We start from the raw sequence: 23,054 nt of genomic DNA on the forward strand, positions 1-23,054 counted from the left end.
AAGAGCCAGAACGCTGTACAAACACCATCTCAAATGAGCTCCAAGATACGCACTTGATTTTCGAAACATTGGCGTATGTCGGAACTTTGAGACGACATCTTCCTCCGCCCAAATGACATTAAGGCCGGCTCTGGCCCGAATGCTTGCCGATGCCCTTTCCCAGCACGATTAGCCCTCCACCTAACTATGAACCCTGACTTGCCCGTAAAAAACGACAAATGGTTGAAAATGCCACAATATAGATCCCGTTGAAAACTCCATAAACAGGCTTTCCCGTATGAGACGCATGCTTAAATCGACAGAGAGATGACCCAGAGATGAAACCCGGCACGACAATGACGACGACGAAACCCCATTAGTTATACCGCAGAGGGAACCGTTCGCTTTTCTTTAAAAATTCGATGCCTGGTTCACGTGTGTCGGCGCGTGGTAGCTCTCAAGCGTACTCTGGAAAGGAGTGCGGCCGCTCAAGGAACCGCCTGATTCAGGCTTCTCAACCGGGCTGCCGTAATCCATCAGCACTTCGTTCTCTTCCTGGTTGCGGCGGCGGCCCCAGATCCTCCAGACAACAAATGCCAGGCCGCCGAGAACAATGGCGCCGCCGATGCCGACAACGACGCCAATCACAGTGTTGCGCGTCTGGGTTGACATGCCCGACTCGCTCTTGCCATCGTCGCTATCTGCGAGATCGGGGGTTTGCGTGGTGACGACCTCGTGGGTCTTTGTGACCTTTGAACCATCAGTGTTGGTGATCGTCTCATAGTAGGTACTCGTGATCGTAGTGGGCGTCGGTTTCGGCTTCTCGGTCTTGTCAGTGATTGTTGATGTTTCCCCTGGTACGGAGGATGTCCCAGAGTCCGTAGCAGTTTCGGTAGGCGACGTCTGCGCATCTGTGGGGGAAGTGGTCGTCCGGGTTGCGGTCGTCTCTTCAGTCGATGTTGGTAATGAGGATGTGCTAGAAGTCTGAGGAGGAGAACGGGTGCTGGTTGGCAATGTGGGCTCAGTTGTTAGCGTAGGAAGGGCAGTGGTGAGCGTGAGGGTCAAACTATCGTTCCCCTCGTCGTCATCCTGCCTGCGCTGAAGCGACCTCTTGTGGCGGCTGTCGCGATAAATGTTGACATAGGTGGCCTCAGCAACAGAAGCGGCCGAAAGGCCCACAATGAGGAGCTTGAGCGCCCCCCTTAGCTTCATCGTGACAAAATTCGGCGTGTGGCCGATCTAGTCGGTGTCCGCAAGTAGTCGTCGCGAAACGTCAGACGGTCAAAGTAAGAAACGAAGCGGCGACTCGGAAGGCACTCCAAGCTGGCGCTTCTCTTAATTCCGCCGATGAGTTGATACGGTCGGGTACGGCCAACTGTTTGTCGCAACTGAATTTGCGAGTTTGTTGCCGCTGTGTGACTCGCCCAAAATGAAACACAGCACAGTGTCTGGTGGTTGTTGACAAAGACCAACGTGTTAAGGAGAGGTGAATGTGAATGGGAAAAAGGTAAAATAAAGAACCAAAATAAGCAGCAAGCGAGAGCGGAGAAAGGCTGGAAAGAAACGAGTGAATTTGGGAGTTGGCTTTCAAGGTGGTAAGGTCGTCACGGAGAGTAGGATGGCGAGAGGACGATGGGCCGACGAGTGAGAGCGTTCTCTCGCGGTCAGGTCGGTTCACTGGCACCAAAAAAAGCAGGGGTTCAATCTCAGGAGAGAGGGCTCCACTTGATCCCCTTGGCTCGTATCCCGAGCTAGCCTGAGGGAGCCAGCAGGTCTTGGCATGCAAGTGGAGAGTATGCTTACGTTCTCTTGTAACAATGCTTCCCTCTGCCCGGCTATCGATAAACTAGATCTACACACGTTACACGGTGCAAAACGATGCCATCGCTGTCTATATTAACCCGCAACGAAAGAAAGTTTTGGTAATCAATGGAGGAGAAGCTTGAGCTTGGGCCTCCAGGGTCGCATTTTTCGCCTGCCAGCTAATGTTTCAACCCTTCTGGAAGTGGGGCGAACCCATTTGGCACAGTGGATCGCCGCCAACCGTTTTGTTTGCACAAAAAACACCCATCCCATCTCGCCCTCGGCGTCATGCATCTGGGCAGCACCCTTTTCAAGATTTGATTTGATCAGAACTCTTCGCTTTTTAGAGAACTACCATTTCCCTTGCTTGGATGCGTTGCGAGCATTCATCACCAGTGGTTATCTAGAACATTTCCTAGCTATGCATATACGACTATGGGTTGTGGACGCCAACCTTTCCCTCCTAGTATCGGGCCTTTCTAGGATGAAGTGCCGACCTAAAAATAGGCGTTTTCTATCGGATCGGATTCCAAGGTACATGCCAAGGAATACCCTCGCAATGGGCGCATGACGGCCTCTTCCATAGCCTACCAGAGATGGTGTTCTGTTCACCCATATGCTAGCTCTCGGTCGGTAGGTTGTTAACGATGTGCTTGAACACGCGGGGCTATCCCAAGAGGTTGTGCAACCTCCCCATCTTGCTGGAAATCGCCTATGGACCATCCCGGTTCCTCCGACGTGGGATACGTCGGCTTGACCTCAGGTGGCCATGCAGTGGGAGGATTTACAAGAACAGTCCCACACGCGCGTGAGGGATAGGGCGCGTATCAGCGAGTCGTAGGTACCTAGCTAGGTATACCTTGTCCTTTGTGACTGCTATGACTGAAGTGTCAGAAGCCCAAAACAAACAAAGTTTTATTGGTCTCGTGCAAAAACAGGAGCAAAAGAAATACTCAATGCAAAGATGTTGAAAATTGGTCGAAGTCGCGGTTTGCCAGCTGACTGACAATGTTTTATCATGGTTTCCCGATCGCTCGGACGCTCAAGCGGAATCTTAAAAGATGTAGGTAGATAGGCACTCTGTGCAGTTACACGGCATTCTCAAACACCCTTGCTGGACCTAACGAGACATGATTTAAACATAGGTAAGCCAAATAGACGACGGGCTGGAGTTCTCATAGCGAGCAGTGAGAATTGCTCCTGGAGGAGCGGGATATGGGGAGTTTTGGTGTCAGTATTGAAAAGCTACCGAAGACGCTGGGCAATCCCATTGAAGCTTTCGATTTCGATAAAAGGGAGGTCCTCTTTTGTCTATCTTGGGTCCAAATGTACGTCTGGCCTCTGCTTCAGTTTTTTATTTGCGTTTTGGTTCTATACTTTTTGGGGGTCCTGGCTTTTCAAGTTTGGCTCTGTATGGCATACGGTGTGTTGTGTTTATGAAGTTTAACTTGTTATCAGCATGCCCACTAGGCACCTTGCACTGTCACAATTTTCTACGTTTGTGGCCATGCCTGTTTTGGGTGGTTCAAATCTTGAAGATTATCTTTTTGGAATTAACGAGCGTATGTTCAAGGTTCTCCTTAGAGGGTGTTTGACGGCCATGCCTAAGTGACTCAATATGGGTAAACTGTTGGCATGGATTAAGAAATGAGCGCTTTGTTTCGCCGTCTATAGGATAAACTAATAATCTCTACCCACTTACAAAAGTCCTTTTGTGAGCCATTTTCATCTACGCATTTCAGTGGACTTGACGACTACAACTCCTGGAATTGGCCTCGGCAGAAACTTTGTAAGTTCATATTCTTCCATGCGGTCCTCCAAACTTCCAGGGAGTAAGATATATAACAAGTGTTAGTATGGAAGCTGCAAAGGGCTAGCCTAGAGCGTCTATAGCTTAGATAATAAGTAAGCTTATCAGAAACGGGTCGTTCAAAAAATCTCCCTGAACATTGATGACAACAGTCTTGGTGCCATCATTAGCAGCTACCCACATGTTGCAAGTTTCCATTCCTTTGTTATTGTGAGTATGTAGAAGATGTTGATGCATAGAAGGTGGTTGGTAGTGCACTATGATTTGGGGCCACTTGTCACGGTTAACAATGACTATCTGGGAGAGTAGCTTCCGTGCAACTCACTGATCGGAGTAGAAGGGGGTTATGACCCATCGAACTCGGATATCCGCTCCCAACAGCCGAACATTGGGAAAGTATTCCTCAACACCCAAGGATGTTGACTCTCAGCAGTCTGTGCTGTTGAGGAAGAAGGAAGGGAAACCACAAGAATGCATGAGATGTATGTAGATTCCAAGTAGGGCCATCTGGCCCAAGAAAACACTCTAGTCACTAATACAACAGTTGCTTACCAACTGGTGACCACAACGGTCACTTTGGTTTTGTGAGAACTCCTGTCTCTCAATCCAGCAGCCTGGAAACCATCGAACCCATCTCAGGAGGTCTGTCTGGGTCGTTACACCACCGGTCCGAGAGTCCGCATGGACTATCTCTTTCGTGTTTCGCACTCCACTTCGAATGTTTCAAGTGACCAAAGTGTTGAATCCGAATTACTCCAACTTTCCTGGCTCACTTCTATGCCATAGGTGCAACGGATTATTAGTAAAGCTGGGTACATCCAACTGAGCAGCCAAAATTTTGACACACTCGAATTCCAGCACCATAAGCTGTATGCATATGTGTAAATGTGATGATATCCTTCACTAGGCTCACAACGTTTAGAAGCAGGAGTTGGAAACAATGGGTGATTATCATCACGTATGATGCTTCTGTGGGAATGAGACAATCAAATTACCACAGTAAAATACCAATGTCACGGAAAACTCCAAGAGATTGCACAGTCTCACACCTGTTCAAAAAGCCAACTACCAAGTAGCACATGCTAGATGGGGGTTATCTTCGTCACAGTGAGCCAACTTGCATCGAATTGACAGAAGGGTTGGAGTATGTTCGTGTACGATATCCACTTAAAATCGTAGGAAAATAACAAGATGACACTTTACAAACCGGCTGAATCCTTAAAATTTTAATCTTCAATTGTATCGGCAATCACGATTGTCACCAGCGCGACATTTTGATTGGCATAACATGATACCTGATAATGTTAAGAAACGGGAGCCTATGAGATGTTTTGTACGGTTAAAAAGACAAGTGGCGTTAGAGGATGCGATTACCATGGCAATTATATTTCAGAGAACTTACATTGCTGTAGCGTACTCGTAGTTTTGTGACCACAGAAGTTTTGCCGGCCTCTAAATCTGGAAGCAACGTTCCCTCGAGAGACAGGGTCCAAGTTGTGTTTTGATACAGATGACTCAGGTAGACATGTGGGAAGGGTCACAGCATAGAATCATAAAGCACCTGTATGACTTACTGAGTGAGCAGCATCGAATAAGCAGTAAAGCAGTGGCCTTGGAAGCTTTCCGCATGGCGCTGGACTCGAATTTGTTGTTTCATAGCTCTGCTGATCAATGACACGGACGAGAACAACAACCCAAGGCTGAAAGGAGTTGTCAAGAGCCAAGGGAAAAGGGCTTACTAGCAGGGAGCCCCGCCCCATTCCATCCATCATGGGTGAATGCATTGCGGGCCGTTACCTCGGCGCATAGCAGGACCCTGCAGAAGCACTGCTGCACCCGCCAGGAGGCATCTCTCTGGAACATCAACACATGATGGGTGCTCAATAACCAACTGTTCCCCATTTCCCCCGATTACCTCTCTTTCGAGCCATCGCTTTACCTTGACCTTTGGTTTTCGGAGAACATAGTTCGAGAAAACCGGTTGTTGATCCTTTCCTCCCCAAATTTTGGCATTTCTCGATTGGTGCAGTTCCTTTTAGCGAGATTGAACGAACTGATTGGCAAGCTGTTTCACTCCTAAAATACCGTTTCCAACTGGTTAGAGCAGCTTCGAAACTCCGTCTGTATTATTTCTAGCTACGATGCCTTTAAGGCATGGCTTTTTGTTTCATTCATCGATTTGGTAGTTTTGTCTCGGGAACTGCTTGAATCAACGGTATTCTGAGCTTAGAGTCCGAGTTCTAAGGCCCAGAACCGGAAAAACTTCAAGTCCCCGCTAGGGTTCCCAATGCCAGAGAGGGTACGGAACAGGGCCGCCCCAGAGGGATTGGTGACTTTGGATATCAAAACCCTAGGATTCAAAGTCAATCCCGTCTGCGAAAATCCCTTTCGCTGACATGAAGCTGGCTTTCCTGAGGTCTCAAAATATTCAAAATATTCTTTCCCCTCCCCCATCCTCCTGATTCCTTAGGCGGGTAAATTGATTTTTTTTCGTTTGGGCTTTTTCCAGCCCAGAAACCAGCCACTGAGAGCAACGTAGGCCAGGTTGTAGCTCCAATGCTCCACAAGCCATCCATAGGGCTCAATGGCTCCACCCGCTAGGCATGGCTCCACCCACTAGGCAGCGCCTTTACCACGGTAGTGTGGAGATGCCGAGGCATTCAGATCGACAAACCAGTTGCACCAAGAAGAGCCTCATAAACGCTGAGGAGATCAGGTTCAGCCCTGTAAGACGACAGCCACGACAACGGGCAGCCCATCTTTCTGCGTCAATCAAAATACTTATGCGCGCAGGCAAGACGGACAGAGGCGACGAGAGTAGTGCATGGAATCGACGGCCAACACCCTGATGGAGGATTCAGCGAGATATGGTGTCAAATAGGAGAATGATGTGATGGCCAAGCGAGCGCGGGTTGGTACCATTTCTCCAGTTCTCCAGGCAGCAACTGTGAGAACAGACTTTTCTGCGAGCTCTGGTTGGCTGACTAGCCATCACCCAACGGTCTACCTGGTTCAACCATGGAGGGCTTGGGATGCAGAGAACTTCTGCATTCTCTTGGCAGGGACGCCTACCATGTTGGGATATTCCTTGCGACAATATCGCCACAGCACGCATATCTGCGCCCCGTTGCCTGCCGCCAGTACGTTGCAGAAGGATTCGTCAGGAAATAAACACATTATGGGACGAGGGAACATCCCGGCTGATGGGATGGGCAGAGAGAGGAGAGAAGAGAGCGGGGGAGATGACCAGAGCATGGACGATTGCCTGTCTCGAGCTACTTCAACGGAACGGATGCCGTAGCTGTTTGCCATGGTCCTTCTGTCAGACATGAAAAGGGCAGTATCTTCGCTGTGTTATTTGCCCAGAAGCGTTGGGATGGCCCCTGAGGATGTGTGTAAACAGTGCTGGGGACGAAGAACCAGAAGGGTTGCTTCCGGGTCTGGTTGGCGCTCAGCGGTCTGTCGACTCAACAGCGTTTCATTGAGACTGTCCTCATAGCACGAAAGCGGACTATCCGGTCACTTTTCCATACCCACCTAAAGCAGGTTAATCTCCTTTTCTTTGCTCATGCTGTCACTAAGTGGATATGTCAAGCTTGGGGGTGGGAAGCAATCCTGGTGGTGGTGGGATCAGGACAGGGGAAGTATCCCCCCGAGAACCCGGCCACTCCTTCGATGCCGTTGCTTCCCAGATGGACAAACTATAAACCTACATTGCCCCGAGTCTGTTCCGCGACTCTAGGTTCTATCCCACCACGTCAACACCAAAAACCAGACGGCGTGCTCTCCCTCTGCTGCAAGCGTCTCGTTTGCGTCCTCTCGTTGTGTGCTCTCAGCACCGCCTGTCGCTCCTTATCCATCACTCCAGACGGCCATCCTTGGCCTAGAGTCTTTCTTTTTGTGTATATCCCGTCCACTCCTTTCCAGATTTCTAAGTTTGAACGCCGTCATGTTCACCAGATCTGTGGCCGTGGCCGCTCTGGCCGCTCTCCCAGCCCTTGCCACCCCTGCTGTCAATGTCTACTGGGGCCAAGCAGGCAACGTCCGTCTCCGTGACTTCTGCGACCAAGACGGCTTCGACTATGTCACCATTGGTTTCGTCAATCAGTCTCCAGAGAATGACCCGTCCGGCCTTGGATACCCGGGCACCAACTTCGGCTCTCACTGTATTAGCGCCTACTATAAGAATGACAAGGGTGACAATTCGCCACTCCTCAAAGAATGCGGTTTGATTTCTGCCGACATCAGGCACTGTCAGAAGAAGGGAAAGAAGGTGCTGCTGTCTATTGGCGGCGTGTATAGTTCTCCTGGTGCGGATTACAGCATCTCGAATGCCCAAGCTGGCCAGGAATTCGCAGACTTCGTCTGGAACGCCTTCGGCCCATACAACCCTCAATGGACACTCGCCGGAAAGCCAAGGCCCTTTGATGACTACTACGAAGGTGCTGATGAGGGCGAGGAGTACTTTGTCTTTGATGGCTTCGACTTCGATATTGAGCATAAGTTTGGTAAGTCCTTGAGTCCAACGTCGCAGTTCTTGGGTTGAGTCACCATCGTCATCATTGTAGCGCAGTTCATAATGCTGACTGATTTCTCACAAGCCGACCCAAGTGGCTACATCGCTATGGTTCAGAGACTCCGTGAGCTTGCCGCCAGCGATTCAAGCGGCAAGAAGTATCTCATTACGGCGGCCCCTGAGTGCCCTTTGAACGACGAATGGGCGAAGATGAAGCCGATCATAGCCTCTTGTGAGTTCGATGCTTTGTTCGTGCAATTTTACAACAACCCACAGTGCCACGGCAACAACATCAACTTCGATGCTTGGGCTTCATGGCTCGAGACCACTAAGAGCAAGAATGCCAAGATCTTTATCGGTCTCCCTGGTTCTGCCACGGCCGCTTCAGGTTATCTTGACCCCGAGGACGCTGTCACCCAGATCAATAAGTACAAGAACAAGGAGGCTTTCGGAGGTGTCATGGTGTGGGACGCCTACTACGGCAGTGAAGTCAAATACGGCAAGACTTTCTATAAGTATATTCGCGACTCCCTTATTCCTCCCGCAACTACCACCACCTCGAGCGTGCTTCCGACAGCCACCCCTGTGTGTGTAAAGTCGTATACGGTCAAGAGCGGCGACTATTGTTATGACATCGCCAACCGTTATGGCTTGGACTTCCATGAGTTGCTGGAATACAACAACTTTGACGCCGAATGCAGGATTGAGATCGGTCAGGTACTCTGCGTCCGGGTCGGCTACCCTTCGCCTGCGTCAACCACGACCATCATCAGCAGCAGCGCCAGCGCTAGCGCGACCTCGGTGACTAGCACCAGCACTGTCAGCACTGGCACCACTACAAGTACCAGCGTGACCAGCTCCTCCAGCACGACCAGCGCGACCAGCTCCTCCAGCACGACCAGCACGACCAGCTCGAGCACGTCTACGTCAAGCTCCTCTTCTGTTGCATCTTCCACCAGCGCCATAGAGACTACTAGCAGTACCTCAACGTCAACAGTCAGCACCACGACTACCGATGATATTGTTTATCCTACGGACGATGCTACGTCGACCCAAACTACTGCTAGTGATTCCGAGGAGTTTGCTACCAACACCAGTAAAAATGCTGCGACGGTGACCGAGTCATCTGCCACCACCACTAGCACGGATACTGCTCTCCCAGCCACCGACGATCCCGTGACCAGCACGTCTATTTCCAGTACAGCCACTTTGGCTCCTGATGTCTCTTCAACCACAAGCAGCGCCGGGGCTGGCAGCACTCCTACAGATGACGACGACGACGAAGAAGGTGATGACGAGGAATATTGCGATGATGAGACTAGCACCACAGAGACTCTGCCTTCGGCCACTCAAACTCTCGTGCCTGGCGTGTCAACCTCGACTGCTTCATCCACTGGTGCTGTCGAAACCACGACCTCGGATAGCGCGGTTGTAACAGTTTCGGACGAGCCTACCACCACAGGCTTTGTTGAGCCTACGGGCATTACTTCTGATGAACCTGCTGAGACTGCCTCAGGCGAGTCGACTGCCACTGCTTCGGGAGACCCCATTATCACGGCCTCTCAGAGCTACACGACCTCCACCATTTACGCCACAACAACTTACACTGTGACGTCGTGCGAGGCTTCTGTGACGGACTGCCCGGCGCGCGTGGTCACCGAAACCATCGCAATCTCTACAACAGTTTGTCCCGTCACTCCTACCGGCTCTGAGACGAGTGCGATCGAGACTGTCTCTTCCGAGACCATTGCTCCGAAGACTAACGAGTTGCCGGCTGGCTGGACGACCTCGACAATCTACTCCACCAAGACGTATGTTATTACAAGCTGCCCTGTGACGGTTACGGATTGTCCCAGCAAGATTGGCCAAGTCACGACCGAGGTGGTGGCTGTTACCACGACCGTCTGTCCGATTTCAGAGGTTTCCTCTTCTGCTGTGGTGACCGAGTCGCTGGCCATCCCGACTGCAGTTGCGACAAAGGGTGTTGAGGATGAGTCTGAGGTTGACACAACGTCGACTGTTAGCGTCACTGCCACCAGTTTCACCACCATTACAGTTTCGAGCAGTACCGACTCGGTTGGCACCGATACTGTCAAGCCTGTGCCCATCTACCCAACTCCGTCGGCTGGCATCCCGCATGCTTCGAGTGCTCCTGGCCCTGTCACTACTTTCCCTGTCACCGCTGGGGCCAGCCGCAATGTCGTAGTCTTTGGCTTGCCGGCCGTGCTTGCGGCTCTGTTCTTCGCCGTCTAGACCATCTTATCTTCCGTTCATTTTTGCATCCACATGATCAACCCTGGATGATTTGTATTTAGTGCATACAAAGTGTCTTAATTTCACTATCACTGTAACACACAGGTACATAAATGGGCGGGCGAATTCTTCATGGTTTCTTGGATATGGATACCTACCTAAGTAATGCAATTGACGGCGTGCATAGTTATAGATAAGTAATCATGAAGAAATTGAAAATGGTCAATCGCTGCCCATTTTAAGTTGGTAATGTTTGCTGAGCATTTGAGCAAAATGTGTGGTCTCGCAATACCCTCATGCGAAGATCAGAGATCATGAGATACGTGCTGTTCGTTTTCGAGAAGCGATTGAGGGGCTCGGCAGCCTGAGCAAGCCCAGCACCCCAAGGGCTGGTGTGTACTTCGTAATTTTGTCCGTCAGCTCACGAAACCGGTATTATTGACAAAGCCCAATCCCACCAAACAATCATGCTGAGGAGGACAAAGTGCACTTCTCACAAGCCTATGCCCCATGGAAGGCTGTTTGGATACCAAATACCTATCTCAGGTATGTAGACAATGAGATCATGTGGTATTGTATGTGGGACTTCTAGAGGTATCTGTACCTGCTATGAAAGCCATCGAGGCAGAGATTGCTGTGGGAATGCTAAGCAGCGGTACGAATAGGGATGACCTGGTACGGGTAATATACCGTAAATTACATGCAACTTTCCTAAATTAGACACACGCTGGGACGCGTGGAATAACGGCGGGCCCTTTTTTTTAACCCGGGCATCCTCTCGCCTGAGGTCGGCTCAGCTTCCCCCCGACCTGTCAACCTTTCCTTTCAGGGGAGAACACCGGCCAGGAGCCGCAATGACTGTGAAGCTGCACAACGCCGCCGAGGAGCACTGCTAGAGTTCGGCGGTCGCAGTCATCAAGAAAGCTCTCTCCAACATAACGACGGAAGGTCGTCACTCTCGTCGCTCTCGTCATCCGCTTGCCCGTCACTGCACGCGTCATCTCCACCCGCTCTTCGTCCTTCGCCGGGCAGCGCCCTGCTCACGTCCCAATGCCCTCCTTTCTCTCGCCATTGCTCCACGATGGCCACCATCGAGCCACGGCTTATCCACCTCCTCAACGGCCCTGAGCCTGAGGCCTTGCCGCCCATCCAACAGTCCTCGTCCTCGACTGCGGCGCCGGGTCCTCCCATCTCGCTCCCGCCGCTCGAGCCAGAGTTAAAGTCCAGCTGTAAGGTAGACATTGCCATCCCAACTCGACTTACGCCGCGTCGTGCTGCCAGTGACGACCATCTCACGAGACCGCCCCCTCGGTCAGACGATAACTCAAGCGCCCTGCTTACCGCGTCTGTCGTGCCCCTCCAGTTACTGCTCAGCGAGTCGGAGCCAGCAGTTCCAGGGATTCCGCTCAGCAAGATCGTAGACGATGTTCCCCCTGAAACGCAAGAAGATGGCTCTAAGAAACGGCATCTCACGCCTAATGCCAAAGATGACTTTGTTCAGCTACCAAAACTGCCTAAGAAACGGAAGTCCACGCAGCAGTTGCCCCCGATTGTCCCTCCGCTTGTGCAACCCCCGCCCGATCCCGCAGTCTTCCCCCCTATCGCCTCGGCGCCGCTTGGCGAGAGCGAAACGTTCAATTTTGGGTCATTGAAAGATTTTGGAAGCAATACTGTCGCCAGTGGTCCCGAAGACCGCTCCGCCCCTGCCGCTGTTTCTCAGGAAGAGCCGAAGCCAACTACGACTACAAAACCAAAAAGACGTGCCATGAAGCCAAGGAAGAAGTGGACTGAAGAGGAGACCAACAATCTGCTGCTTGGTGTGAGCCGCTATGGTGTAGGAAGATGGACCAGCATCCTTGAGGATCCCGACTTTGAGTTCAACGGCCGGACTGCTGGTGACTTGAAGGATCGGTTCAGAACCTGCTGCCCAGACGAGTTGCGAGTGACAACTGACGACGAACGTCCTACGAATGGGAGCAAGGGGTTGAAGGACGATGCGAAGCCAAAAAACAAGGCAGACCTTGGCAATATCTTGATCCAAGGTGAAGAGGGAGACGCGACCGAGCCATCTGGTCCTCCGGACTCTGATGAGCAACCAAAGCGTAGAAAGAGCAGGACACATCGCAAGAAGCTCGAGGATCTCGCACAATTGGGCATCCATGGTCCTTTTGAGAAATCTCATCGTCGCAAGCGCCGGCCGTTCACCCAGCAAGATGACGATGAGATCCTTGACGGGCTTCGTCAGTATGGTGCATCTTGGTCGCGCATCCAACGTGACCCCAACTACCACCTCTCAAGCCGCCAGCCAACGGACCTCCGAGACCGTGTTCGGAATAAGTATCCGGAGATCTACGCCCAGATTGAGAAAGCCAATATGTTGGCTAAAGAGGCTGCCCGCGCTGCTGGCGGTAGTGGGAAATGCACTGTTAGCGCCAGCGTCCTTGAGCCTCTCATAAACAATGCTGCTAGGATGTCTCTTGACCGCAAATCTTATCATCACCACCACCTGAACCGGTCTCGCTCGAAGGAGGAAATGCCGGTATCACAGAGACAACCCATGACTGAGAAAACGCTCAGTGCGTATGGGTCAACAGAGTCATTGCCCGCCTTAAACGAATTGTTCGATCTGAGCGGCAACAGCGCTGTCCCTGGAAGCGAACTTTCTATCGCTGCTAGCGCTGGTCGAGCGACGTCTTCTGCGGCGTTCCTTAGGGCAACAACAGGAAGACCTACTGGAACTACTTCCGAAATGGATGTCACACCTGTCGGTACTGCTGTGAGCAGCGGGGGTCATTCTTCTGCTCCTGTACAACCCGTTCCTTCCTCTATAGCCACCTCAGCGGTGGCAAGTCGAGAAGAGAGCTCAAGCACTGTCCTACCTGAGCTGCCCAGACTCCCTAGCATCCAACCTCCTCAGGAGGATTCTCGCCACACAGGCTTCGGTGTTACTGGGGTGTTCCCCTCAAGGTTAAGGAATCCTGGATGGGCACCGTCTTAATTGCATTTCTTTTTCACAGTATTCTTGTTTCCATTGTGGTCGTTATTTAACCACACCGAAGTCCCAGTTATCTTGCTTCTTGTATGCTTATCTGAGGCTAAGCATACACTACCCAGCACTTTGCATGTTTCTTTTTTACGGTCAGAAGATTTCACACAACACCTGAACGCAGGACGTCATGGGATGGGCGGCCGACTGTGCTCTTTAACAATTACATTACCATCTCTACAGACATACATATGGTGTTTTCGGTTGGCTTACTGCTTATTATTATACTTTTAAGGGTGCTGCATGCCTAATCTTGGCACAGCTAGTTGTGAGAGAGATATTTCAAGGGATTCATCAAGTTACCGCAACATATAAGAGTAGAATAGGGAGCGATCTCTGCTTGACATGGAATGCAAAACTTGATTAATTGCCGTTACCTGTTGGTCAGTAAGATATATCACCTCAGTGATAACCTTGCATCTCCAATGTTAAATTATCACGTGATAATGTACCTAAATGCAAAAATCTTCTTGTTATGCGCTCAACGACTGGTTTTGACTGGAAGACATTGAAGTATGGATATCAGACCGGTAGGTTGACAGATCTGAGCAGAAACTGAGGGTCAGATTGTGGCAACCCTAACCCTTGGTGTACAATGTGTGCTCAACGGGCTTCACAGGTCAATTTTCTGCCAGCCCCCACCGCCTCAAATCCCCACCAATTCCGCTAGGGCTCGGCCACAAATTCCAATTTTCCCCGGTTGATATCCTCGCTCCCACTTCTGGCCTTTCGACATTCCATCGACCAGCACATCGACAGCAAGATCGACCAAGATGGCCAGAGGACCGTAAGTGATTAAAATTCCTACCTCTACGTTCCTACGTGTTCTAGGATCGTCACAAATTCCACTTAGACCTGGAATTTCTTTGCGGTGGCTGCGCTATCGAGCTCGTTGCCCGCAAACCGATCTCCAACAATTTTGCAACTCTTCGAAATCTCGAGATGCTAACGACCGACGAACAGGAAGAAGCACCAGAAGCGCCTTAGCGCGCCCTCTCACTGGCTTCTCGACAAGCTGTCGGGCGCCTATGCCCCTCGCCCGTCGACTGGTCCGCACAAGCTGCGCGACTGCATGCCTCTGATTGTCTTCGTCCGCAACCGCCTCAAGTATGCGCTTAACTACCGCGAGACCAAGGCCATCATGATGCAGCGCCTTGTCAAGGTCGACGGCAAGGTCCGCACCGACATCACTTACCCTGCCGGCTTCATGGACGTCATCACCATTGAGAAGACTGGCGAGAACTTCCGCCTGATCTACGACACTAAGGGTCGCTTCACCGTCCACCGTATTACGGATGAGGAGGCCAAGTACAAGCTCGGAAAGGTCAAGCGTGTCCAGCTTGGCCGTGGTGGTGTGCCATTCTTGGTTACGCATGATGCGAGAACGTAAGTTTCTCCGACATCTGTCAGCCGTTGGACCAAGCTTTGGTAGAATCGATCGGATCCCCTCTTCAGCGAGGGGTGAAGGCGATTCGAAACACAGCGAGATCTCTGCGGTTGGTATGTCCCATTCACCCCCCCTGTTTGCTAACGAGCACACCCAAAATAGCATTCGCTACCCCGACCCGCTCATCAAGGTCAACGACACTGTCAAGATTGACCTCGAGACGGGCAAGATCACCGACTTCATCAAGTTTGACACGGGTGCCCTCGCCATGATCACCGGTGGTCGTAACATGGGTCGTGTCGGTGTTATCACCCACCGTGAGCGCCATGATGGTGGTTTCGGCATCGTCCACCTCAAGGACGCCCTTGACAACACCTTCGCTACCCGTGAGAGCAACGTCTTCGTCATTGGTAGCGAGAAGCCCTGGATCTCTCTGCCCAAGGGCAAGGGTGTCAAGCTCACCATCGCTGAGGAGCGCGACCAGAGGCGCGCTCGTGCGCTTGCTGCTGCTGGTCACTAAATGGGCTTCTTCTAACGGAAATGGGCATGATTGGTATTGGGTCGCTGGTTTCTGAAAAAAAAAAAAGGCATGCGGGATGGAGTACCGGATGTGACTTTAGTCTAGGTTGGCTCCGGAAGAGCCTCATGATAACTGGTATACCTGGGTCAGGATTGGACCCCAATATTTGACTGCCCTTCCGATAGCGTTTCGCTTTAGCGCCTCTTGTGATTTGTGATTTGTGCTCTTTCCCGAGTACAGGTCTGCTGTCCAACCATCCCGATTCTATATTCTGACTTTACCTAGTCGGCTACGGCGCTTTTTCTCGTTCTTCGAGCGGTGAGACTTCTGTGACATGGCGTTCCCTGAAATTTGCGTTTGCCGTCCTCAATTGCAGGCTTGGTGCGGGGCAGCTGCACGTCTGATGAGAGACGACAGGTGATTACCTTTCTAGAATTCTTAATTTGATGGATCTGAATACCTTTTCTTCCATGACTAATACACATCCCGTGGCTTACACAAGCCAGGAGACAGCCGGCGACAACTAGTTGAAAGGAAAGTGAAATAAGTTTTATGTTTGTCCACAAGCAAATATATTCACTTAGTCGTCTGCGTAACATCCTAAATACTCACTGGGGGTTGCCTAGTAGGTGAAACGAGATTATAAATTACCTATATATCCCTGAACAGGGCTGGGAGTACTAATTAGTACATAGGCAGGAAGGTGGGTGAAATATCCCGTGGATGTTTCGGCTGAAGGGCGTCACACGACTGGAAGAATTCTGTGGAGTGCATATTGCCTGCTGTATGTTCCCCCAATGCCCTGGGGCCGTAACATGGTACCTACCTTTCTCGGTGAGGCTGCTGCATCATGTAGTGCATGTGGCAGGAGAGCATGGAATCGGAAACAAAGTTTGTATAGGGCGGGGCCAAGGGAAGGGGGAGGGTAGAGAAAGATACCTAATTGGATGGCTTACGTCGGGAGTATACCACCAATACCTTGGTATGTCGGCGGATGGGCCAGCTATAAAATGAGAAGGCCGAAGGGGCTTTGTGTAGGCAACGTTTCACAAGATATGGGATGGGTTAGGGGTTGGTATGGGCGAAAAGTAAGAGCTGAGAGTTGGGGAGGAGGCTTGCAGGTAAGGATCTGATGGTGTTGTGGACTGTGGAGTTTGTAGGTGACGAGCGTGGGGGTTGTAGCGTTGGTTTCGTGTGGCCGTAAGTAGGATATGAGGTTCTTGATTTCGAATATGTCTCAGCTTCGTTGTGGATGAGATTTGTGATGCATGGTGTGTATTGGGGAAGCTAGACTTTTTGGTAGTGTATGTGGGATGGGGTTCGGGGACAGACAAACCCCCAAAGGCTTGTTGCTGGACTAGGATCTGATCTACACTTCGTTCACTAGCTGCACCGTTGATTGCCGGGTGACTGATGCAGCAATGTCTCCTCGTGGGCATCACAACCACTGTGGTTGGTGGATCTTGTACGTTGAGAAGGCAGCGTTTGTCCACAGGCGCAAGATCAAACTCTCCGTGCGGGTAGTGGAGGTTGAGCTGTGAGATTGGCAGGATTGCCCAGCGCGGGGGTCATTGAAGCTATCTAGCCCAGAGAGATAATCAACAGACGTTAGGTGCTAAATGAGAACGACTGAAATGCATGACCCTCGTGCGTGGGAGCGGCGTGAGGTTGAGTGCTAACGGCGGATGCGGCGGTGTCCACGCTAAAGAACACTCCCGTCCCCGATTCCTCTGCCTAGAGGACGCTAGAGTATAGAGTATAAGCAGCATTGTTTCACTTCTTGAACAGTAGTTGGCTTAGGATCAAGAACTGTGAAAAAGGACGAGATCATGTTAAGGAGATGTTGACCAGAGTGCTGATCATCAAATGAAATGCCTGTGGAAGCGGGGCAGGGCTTGGCATTCCATTGGGGCTTCAGTCCGTAAAGTTCGGTTGTTCTCAGGTGCTTCTCGCCCTCTTCCAAAGCGTCGCACAAGGCCGACCATCCAAACGGCTGTTCCACAACAGCAATGGGCGGTCTGGTATTTGCCCTGATTGCCGTACATGTGAGGCTCGAGCTCAAGTCGTAGACAACATAGGTGGACTCCTCCACTATTCTTGAGAGTTCCCTTGCCAAACCGGCACCCTGTGCAAAGAACGATTTGTGACTGTTGTGTATCTGTACGGAGTACGGAGCCAAAGTGGCGTGGGATACGGCTTGTGAGCAATTTGTACAGACAATGCCAAGTACGAAGTGTACGAGAACTGTAGAGAAACCTGAGTTTACCCACGGCCTGTTATGTACCAAGTTGCGCAGCTTCTCGAGCCTGACGGCTTCCGAAACATGGAAAGAAGGCGTCACGGGGTCGCTTGCTGCCTTGCTGCTTCTACTTCCATTAGCATTCGTTTTCGTCCCAACGTCGGAAAGCAAGAAAGCCATAACCAAGAATACGCATGTAAGTAAGACCTATTACCTCCGGTTTCACCCTGGAGTATCGCTTTTCGCGGCGAGACTCGAAAATCAGACAATCAGCTTCAGATTCGGAAGCCGGCTTGCTTTTTGAGCGATATTCAGAGGGTAGCATGCTCTCTCACGTGTGACTGCCAAGATGTAAGTGAGCGACGCTGCAGATGATAGCCTGGTCACACTGACCTCTGCGCATTTAGCCTGTTACACAGGTTGGGACGCTTTCAGCTGATGAAAGAACTTTAAGAGATGAGAGGTCTAGCCGTGTTAGACGCTGAAGCCCCTATTACTTACATAACACAAGTTTTTACAAAGATTGCCTAAATAGATGCTAGGATCATTCAGGTTGAGATTAGCCCCAATGAGGTGCTTAATGGTTTCCAGCATATAGTATACTGGCTCAAGATGTCCAGTGTTGCTCGAAGGAGATAGGAGAGCAAACACGGGTCACGGCAAGAAAACATGCTGTCATGCCTATGACATATGAACGAACTCGGTACAAACGTGATCAGACACACCAAGCAACCTATATCTCCACGTTATAAAATTTCCAAGCTGGACAGGGCTGCAGCAGGCAGGTATAAAGGCCTTCGGGTTTCCAAAATTGTGACTGACCACAAACGACGCCTAATCCATGGACCGCAATCCCTCTTAGACCATTGCTTTTTCTGGAGCGCGGTAATTATCAATTTTCCTCAACATCCTGACTGGCATGTGGCAATCAAAAACCGTTGATGTACTTACACTGCAGAAGAACATTGGTCATACTCCGTGCGTGGATTACGCGACTGCGACCTATGGGAATATATCGATTTTTGACTCACTTTCCGGCTGTGCTTCGGCCAGCAAAGGAAACAGACTATCACGGACGAACCATCTACTTTGTCCTCGCTCTGACAGTATATGACTCGATTCGGCCATTCAGCGATGCTACCCAGGATCCTATCAGGGATTGTCTTTTGCACGGGACATCCCCATGTCTACATAGCCCCCGTCTTTTCTCATTTGGTACCTTGGCTTGCGCCAGGTACGGTAACTGAACAGTCTTGACCAAAACTTGCTTTACCCCGACGCTTCTCCACACAATCTGCATCCCAATCCAAATCTGGAAGCCAGCAAGCGTGTGCTTCAAACTTCAAAGGGACGAATGCCGCCATCTCCCGTCGCTGACTCTCATCACGGGGAGGGGCTGGTCTGGCAGCCGAACCCAGGAGTAACGGGACTTAACATGCCGCAATTCAGTCTTATCCCCTACCCTTTGTGTTTGACTCTTCAGTATCAACCTCGGTCCTAGAGTTCACTTATATCCCACCCACCACGTTCATCACCCCCACCATACTCCTGAAGTGCTCACTGTGTGTTGCGACCGGCTGCACACCAACAAGAACGAAGATATCCCACTCTTGTTCATATATCTGATCTGCGTTCCTGCAGCGCACTGCGGGTCGAAGCAAGGTGTGGTTCTTAACTCATTAGCAGTTCAGTTGAGAGGTACAACCGGTATTGAGCTGGCAGCCTGAGCGAGGCCGTCTTCTGGTTATTACATCCGGAGAAGCCGACTCCTATACACAGCTTGCCACTTGCCTTGCTCAAAACCCATTTCAGCAGCGTGGAAGTCATTGTCTGTGTCCTGAATATCCTGCCTAGGTTGCAGCCAGTAAGCAACGCGAGCAACACATTTTTTTTTCGTGGCGAAGACTAGACAGCCAAGAGAAAATAGAACTTGAGGGGTGAACTTTGTTCGTAAGCTTCCCGGTTCCTCCCTTACAAGGCACCCAAACTCTGACCATTCTAGAAGCCAATCGTCCTTTTTACGGTTCTTGGTTTACAAGCACTTCTTTTCAACCCCTGCCCTACATGTCGGCATATCGCTTATCTCGGGCAACGAAGCCACTCAGCCGGTCACTGACTGTCGCTCTTACCAATTGTTGTCCTTCTGCTAACCGGCACGGCTTTTTAACAACGGCTTTACGTGGTGCTAATGCTAGAAGTATCAGTGATGATCAGCTAAGGCGTCAGACCGGTTTCAAGGAATCCTCATCGTCATCATCTCCAAAATGGTCACTGGCTGGTGTGTGTGCTGTAGCCATAGCATCCGGTCTGCTTGGGTGGGGTGTGAGCGAGTTGCAGCACGGAAGCCTCCTCGGGGCTGTATTGCTTGATGGTTCATATCCAAAGCACCGGTATGCAAGTATGAGAGAGCTGGAGCTGGTGCGTATGCTGCATGTGTGACATATGTTTCTCCTAAAGCCCCGTTTCTCTGGCTAACAAAAAGACATCTGCATTTTGATTAACAATAGGCGTTGGATGAAATTCGCAAAGAGATCCCCATAGACGACATAATCTCCACTGACCCTGATGACCTGCTTGCCCATGGTTACTCGGAGTGGTCTACGACCAACCCGGAAGGTCTCCCGGTTGCTGTGGCATATCCACGCTCAACTGAACATGTATCAACCATTGCTCGGATATGCCACAAGTACCGGGTGCCTCTCATTCCCTACTCCGGCGGCTCGAGCCTGGAAGGCAACTTTTCAGCCCCCTATGGTGGTATTAGCGTGGACTTTGCCTTCATGGATAAAATTATTCAAGTTAACAAGGAGGATATGGATGTTGTTGTGCAGCCAAGCATAGGATGGCAAGATCTCAACAACCAGCTGGAGAAGATGGGGACCGGGCTGTTTTTCCCCATCGACCCTGGTATGTCCTCTTGCCCCAGTCATGGTTAACAGTGAACTAACAAAGGATATAGGCCCTAGTGCCAAAATTGGCGGCATGATTGGCACCAACTGTTCTGGGACAAATGCTGTCAAGTATGGAACTATGAAAGACTGGGTCATCAACCTAACTGTTGTGCTTGCTGATGGAACCGTCATTAAGACCCGGCGTCGCCCACGTAAGTCTTCTGCTGGCTATAACCTTAATGGGCTGTTTGTAGGGTCGGAAGGCACACTTGGCCTGGTTACCGAGGCAACCCTCAAGTTGGCCGTTGTGCCAGAAGAGGTCTCTGTGGCGGTGGTTTCGTTCCCCACAATTAGGGCTGCTGCTGCAGCTGCTGCAGAGGTGATGCGAACGGGAATACCGGTGGCTGCCATGGAGATCATGGATGAGGTACAGATGAAGGTGGTCAACATGGGTGGCGCGACAGCGCCCCGTGTTTGGAAAGAAGCACCGACACTCTTCTTTAAGTTTGCTGGAACAAAAACTGGTGTGAAGGAGAACATTGAACAGGTGCAAAAGATTGTTAAGGAACACCAAGGCAGTGACTTTGAGTTCGCAAAGGATGAGAGAGAGAAGAAGATGCTGTGGTCAGCGAGAAAGGAGTCATTGTGGTCGATGCTAGCCTTGAGGAAAGAGGGTGAGGAAGTTTGTAAGTGAAGGACATCAAACTCTCATCTCACTTTCTCATGCTGGTACTGATGTAGCTCCAATTCTCAGTTAGCACCGATGTGGCAGTGCCTTTTAGCCGGCTAGCTGATATTATCGAAGTCAGCAAGAAGGAGATGGACGAACTTGGCTTGTTTGCCAGCATTCTGGGCCATATCGGTGATGGCAACTTCCATGAGAGCATCATCTACAATCGCCATGACAAGGTTCAGCGCGAGAAGGTTGAGACTTGCGTCAAGAACATGGTCAAGAGGGCCCTCGAGATGGAGGGAACCTGTACAGGCGAGCACTCAATCGGTTGGGGAAAGAAGGAAAGTTTAGTGTGGGAAGTCGGACAGGAAACATTGGGTGTGATGGTGAGATTTATCTTGATCCAGTTCTGGTTATCCATTCTGTCAACTGCACATTTCTTTGTTCTTTGTTCTTGGCCTGCAGCTTTTATCTTGGTGCATCTGGATACTGACCTCTTCGCACAGAGAGCTATCAAAGCCGCACTGGATCCTCATTGGATTCTGTAAGTTGTCCCTCGCCTAGGGTTCCTGAACGCTCGTACTAATGTTCCATACTGTTCAGAAATCCTGGCAAGATTTTTGACAGGGAGGCGTGAAAGGGCCGGGGCTGCTCATGCGATGACAACGCGGTAAACTTTGTATGCGGGCAACCGCAATGGTTATTAGACACCCTGTAACAAAATGTCATGGCTAGTGAACAAGCATAAAGGTCAACCAAACATAATTCACGGGCTAAAGGGACAGCTGATGCATACCGGAGAACAAAAGTCACCAATTTCCATACAGTGCGTTGTGTTTAGCGTTTGTCATCAATGCAGGTTGAAAGCTATTGGCAGATAAACAGTTGTGTTGGAACCAACGAACGGATTAAGCCCGGTCAAGCTAGGTATCTAGGTGCCACTGTCTAGTTAGCTTCAAGATACACTTATCGTTGCCAATATTAGATGCACACATTCTGTGCCTTGCCTTATGCATCCAACACTCCAGTAGCAAGACGAGCTTGTCTTTTGTATCTTCCACTACTCCTGGGTTAATGACTGCATCCTGGAAGGACATTAAGGCAATCACCAAAGTCCTGCAGTGCAATCACCATGGAGGGATGAAGTTGGTGTTTGTTCCTAACTGCCTAGACAGGTAGACATATAGTTAGAGCGATCAAACATTTATGCCAGTTTTTTGGTGTGCCGCTTACCACTTCTTGTTGCTTCTATTCTCATATCTCATACAAAACAGTGATATACGTGGCATGGAGAGTCTGGTAGAGTGGCTGATCGAGTTTAACATGAAGGGACTGGACGAATACATGCAGCTGCTATCACATATCAGTTGAATCTTCCGAACTTGAAGTCTTAATCCATGTTCTCTTCCGCTTAGCACAACAGTTTGCCTTATCACCATCGTTTCTTCAGTTCTTTGCTTCAAGCCCAACATTGGAGGTTGAACAAGCATGTTTATCACACTTTAGTTCTGAAAACTTCCCATACTCTGGACAGTTTGGATCATTCATTTGGTGATTTCCGACTCACGATCTTAAGCTTATCCCCAAGCACGCATAAAGCTGCCAAGGCAGCTCATCGTTCTGGCACTGCTGTTCTGACTGAGGCCTGCCTCACATGTGGGGAAAAACCCAGAGAAGTTGCAAACATTGATTTCACTTGAGTTTCGCAAAGGTTCGTGGGAGCATACATTGTAGGTACCTATCCGTTGCTCTGCACTTACTCCAAAATGAGGTGACCAGCTTCAGCTTGAACCGCCTTTCTACCCACCAGACCCATCCACCCCAGCATTCCACTTTTACAAATCTTTCCTGACCTTCTGCTCTGCTGTTGGGAGGAGTCAGCACAACTTTGTTATAGCTGATATTTAATCCTGCTTCTTCCCGTCACCTTCCAGAAA

The 23,054-nt window shown here is 50.5% G+C and overlaps 5 protein-coding genes across 5 annotated transcripts; 4 read left to right on the plus strand and 1 right to left on the minus strand.

Annotated features, from left to right (window-relative positions):
- Positions 1-390: 390 nt before the first annotated feature.
- Positions 391-1,191, minus strand: CTHT_0012890 (uncharacterized protein; the record flags this gene model as incomplete). Its single annotated transcript, XM_006691742.1, has 1 exon — positions 391-1,191. One exon carries the CDS (start codon positions 1,189-1,191, stop codon positions 391-393), a length of 801 nt encoding a protein of 266 aa, XP_006691805.1.
- A 6,350-nt stretch (positions 1,192-7,541) lies between these two features.
- CTHT_0012900 (uncharacterized protein) lies at positions 7,542-10,361 on the plus strand (the record flags this gene model as incomplete). Its single annotated transcript, XM_006691743.1, has 2 exons — positions 7,542-8,100; positions 8,194-10,361. 2 exons carry the CDS (start codon positions 7,542-7,544, stop codon positions 10,359-10,361), a joined length of 2,727 nt encoding a protein of 908 aa, XP_006691806.1.
- A 1,081-nt stretch (positions 10,362-11,442) lies between these two features.
- Positions 11,443-13,359, plus strand: CTHT_0012910 (uncharacterized protein; the record flags this gene model as incomplete). Its single annotated transcript, XM_006691744.1, has 1 exon — positions 11,443-13,359. One exon carries the CDS (start codon positions 11,443-11,445, stop codon positions 13,357-13,359), a length of 1,917 nt encoding a protein of 638 aa, XP_006691807.1.
- An 821-nt stretch (positions 13,360-14,180) lies between these two features.
- On the plus strand, positions 14,181-15,314 carry CTHT_0012920 (40S ribosomal protein eS4; the record flags this gene model as incomplete). Its single annotated transcript, XM_006691745.1, has 3 exons — positions 14,181-14,194; positions 14,371-14,793; positions 14,957-15,314. The coding sequence occupies 3 exons, from the start codon at positions 14,181-14,183 to the stop codon at positions 15,312-15,314; spliced, it is 795 nt and encodes a 264-aa protein (XP_006691808.1).
- Positions 15,315-19,817: 4,503 nt separating this feature from the next.
- Positions 19,818-21,754, plus strand: CTHT_0012930 (putative D-lactate protein; the record flags this gene model as incomplete). Its single annotated transcript, XM_006691746.1, has 6 exons — positions 19,818-19,820; positions 20,061-20,460; positions 20,513-21,130; positions 21,199-21,503; positions 21,624-21,661; positions 21,721-21,754. 6 exons carry the CDS (start codon positions 19,818-19,820, stop codon positions 21,752-21,754), a joined length of 1,398 nt encoding a protein of 465 aa, XP_006691809.1.
- Between the last annotated feature and the right edge of the window lie 1,300 nt (positions 21,755-23,054).

The sequence above is a fragment of the Thermochaetoides thermophila genome (genome assembly GCF_000221225.1).
Source record: "Thermochaetoides thermophila DSM 1495 unplaced genomic scaffold scf7180000011814, whole genome shotgun sequence".
Classification (NCBI taxonomy): Eukaryota; Fungi; Ascomycota; class Sordariomycetes; order Sordariales; family Chaetomiaceae; genus Thermochaetoides; species Thermochaetoides thermophila.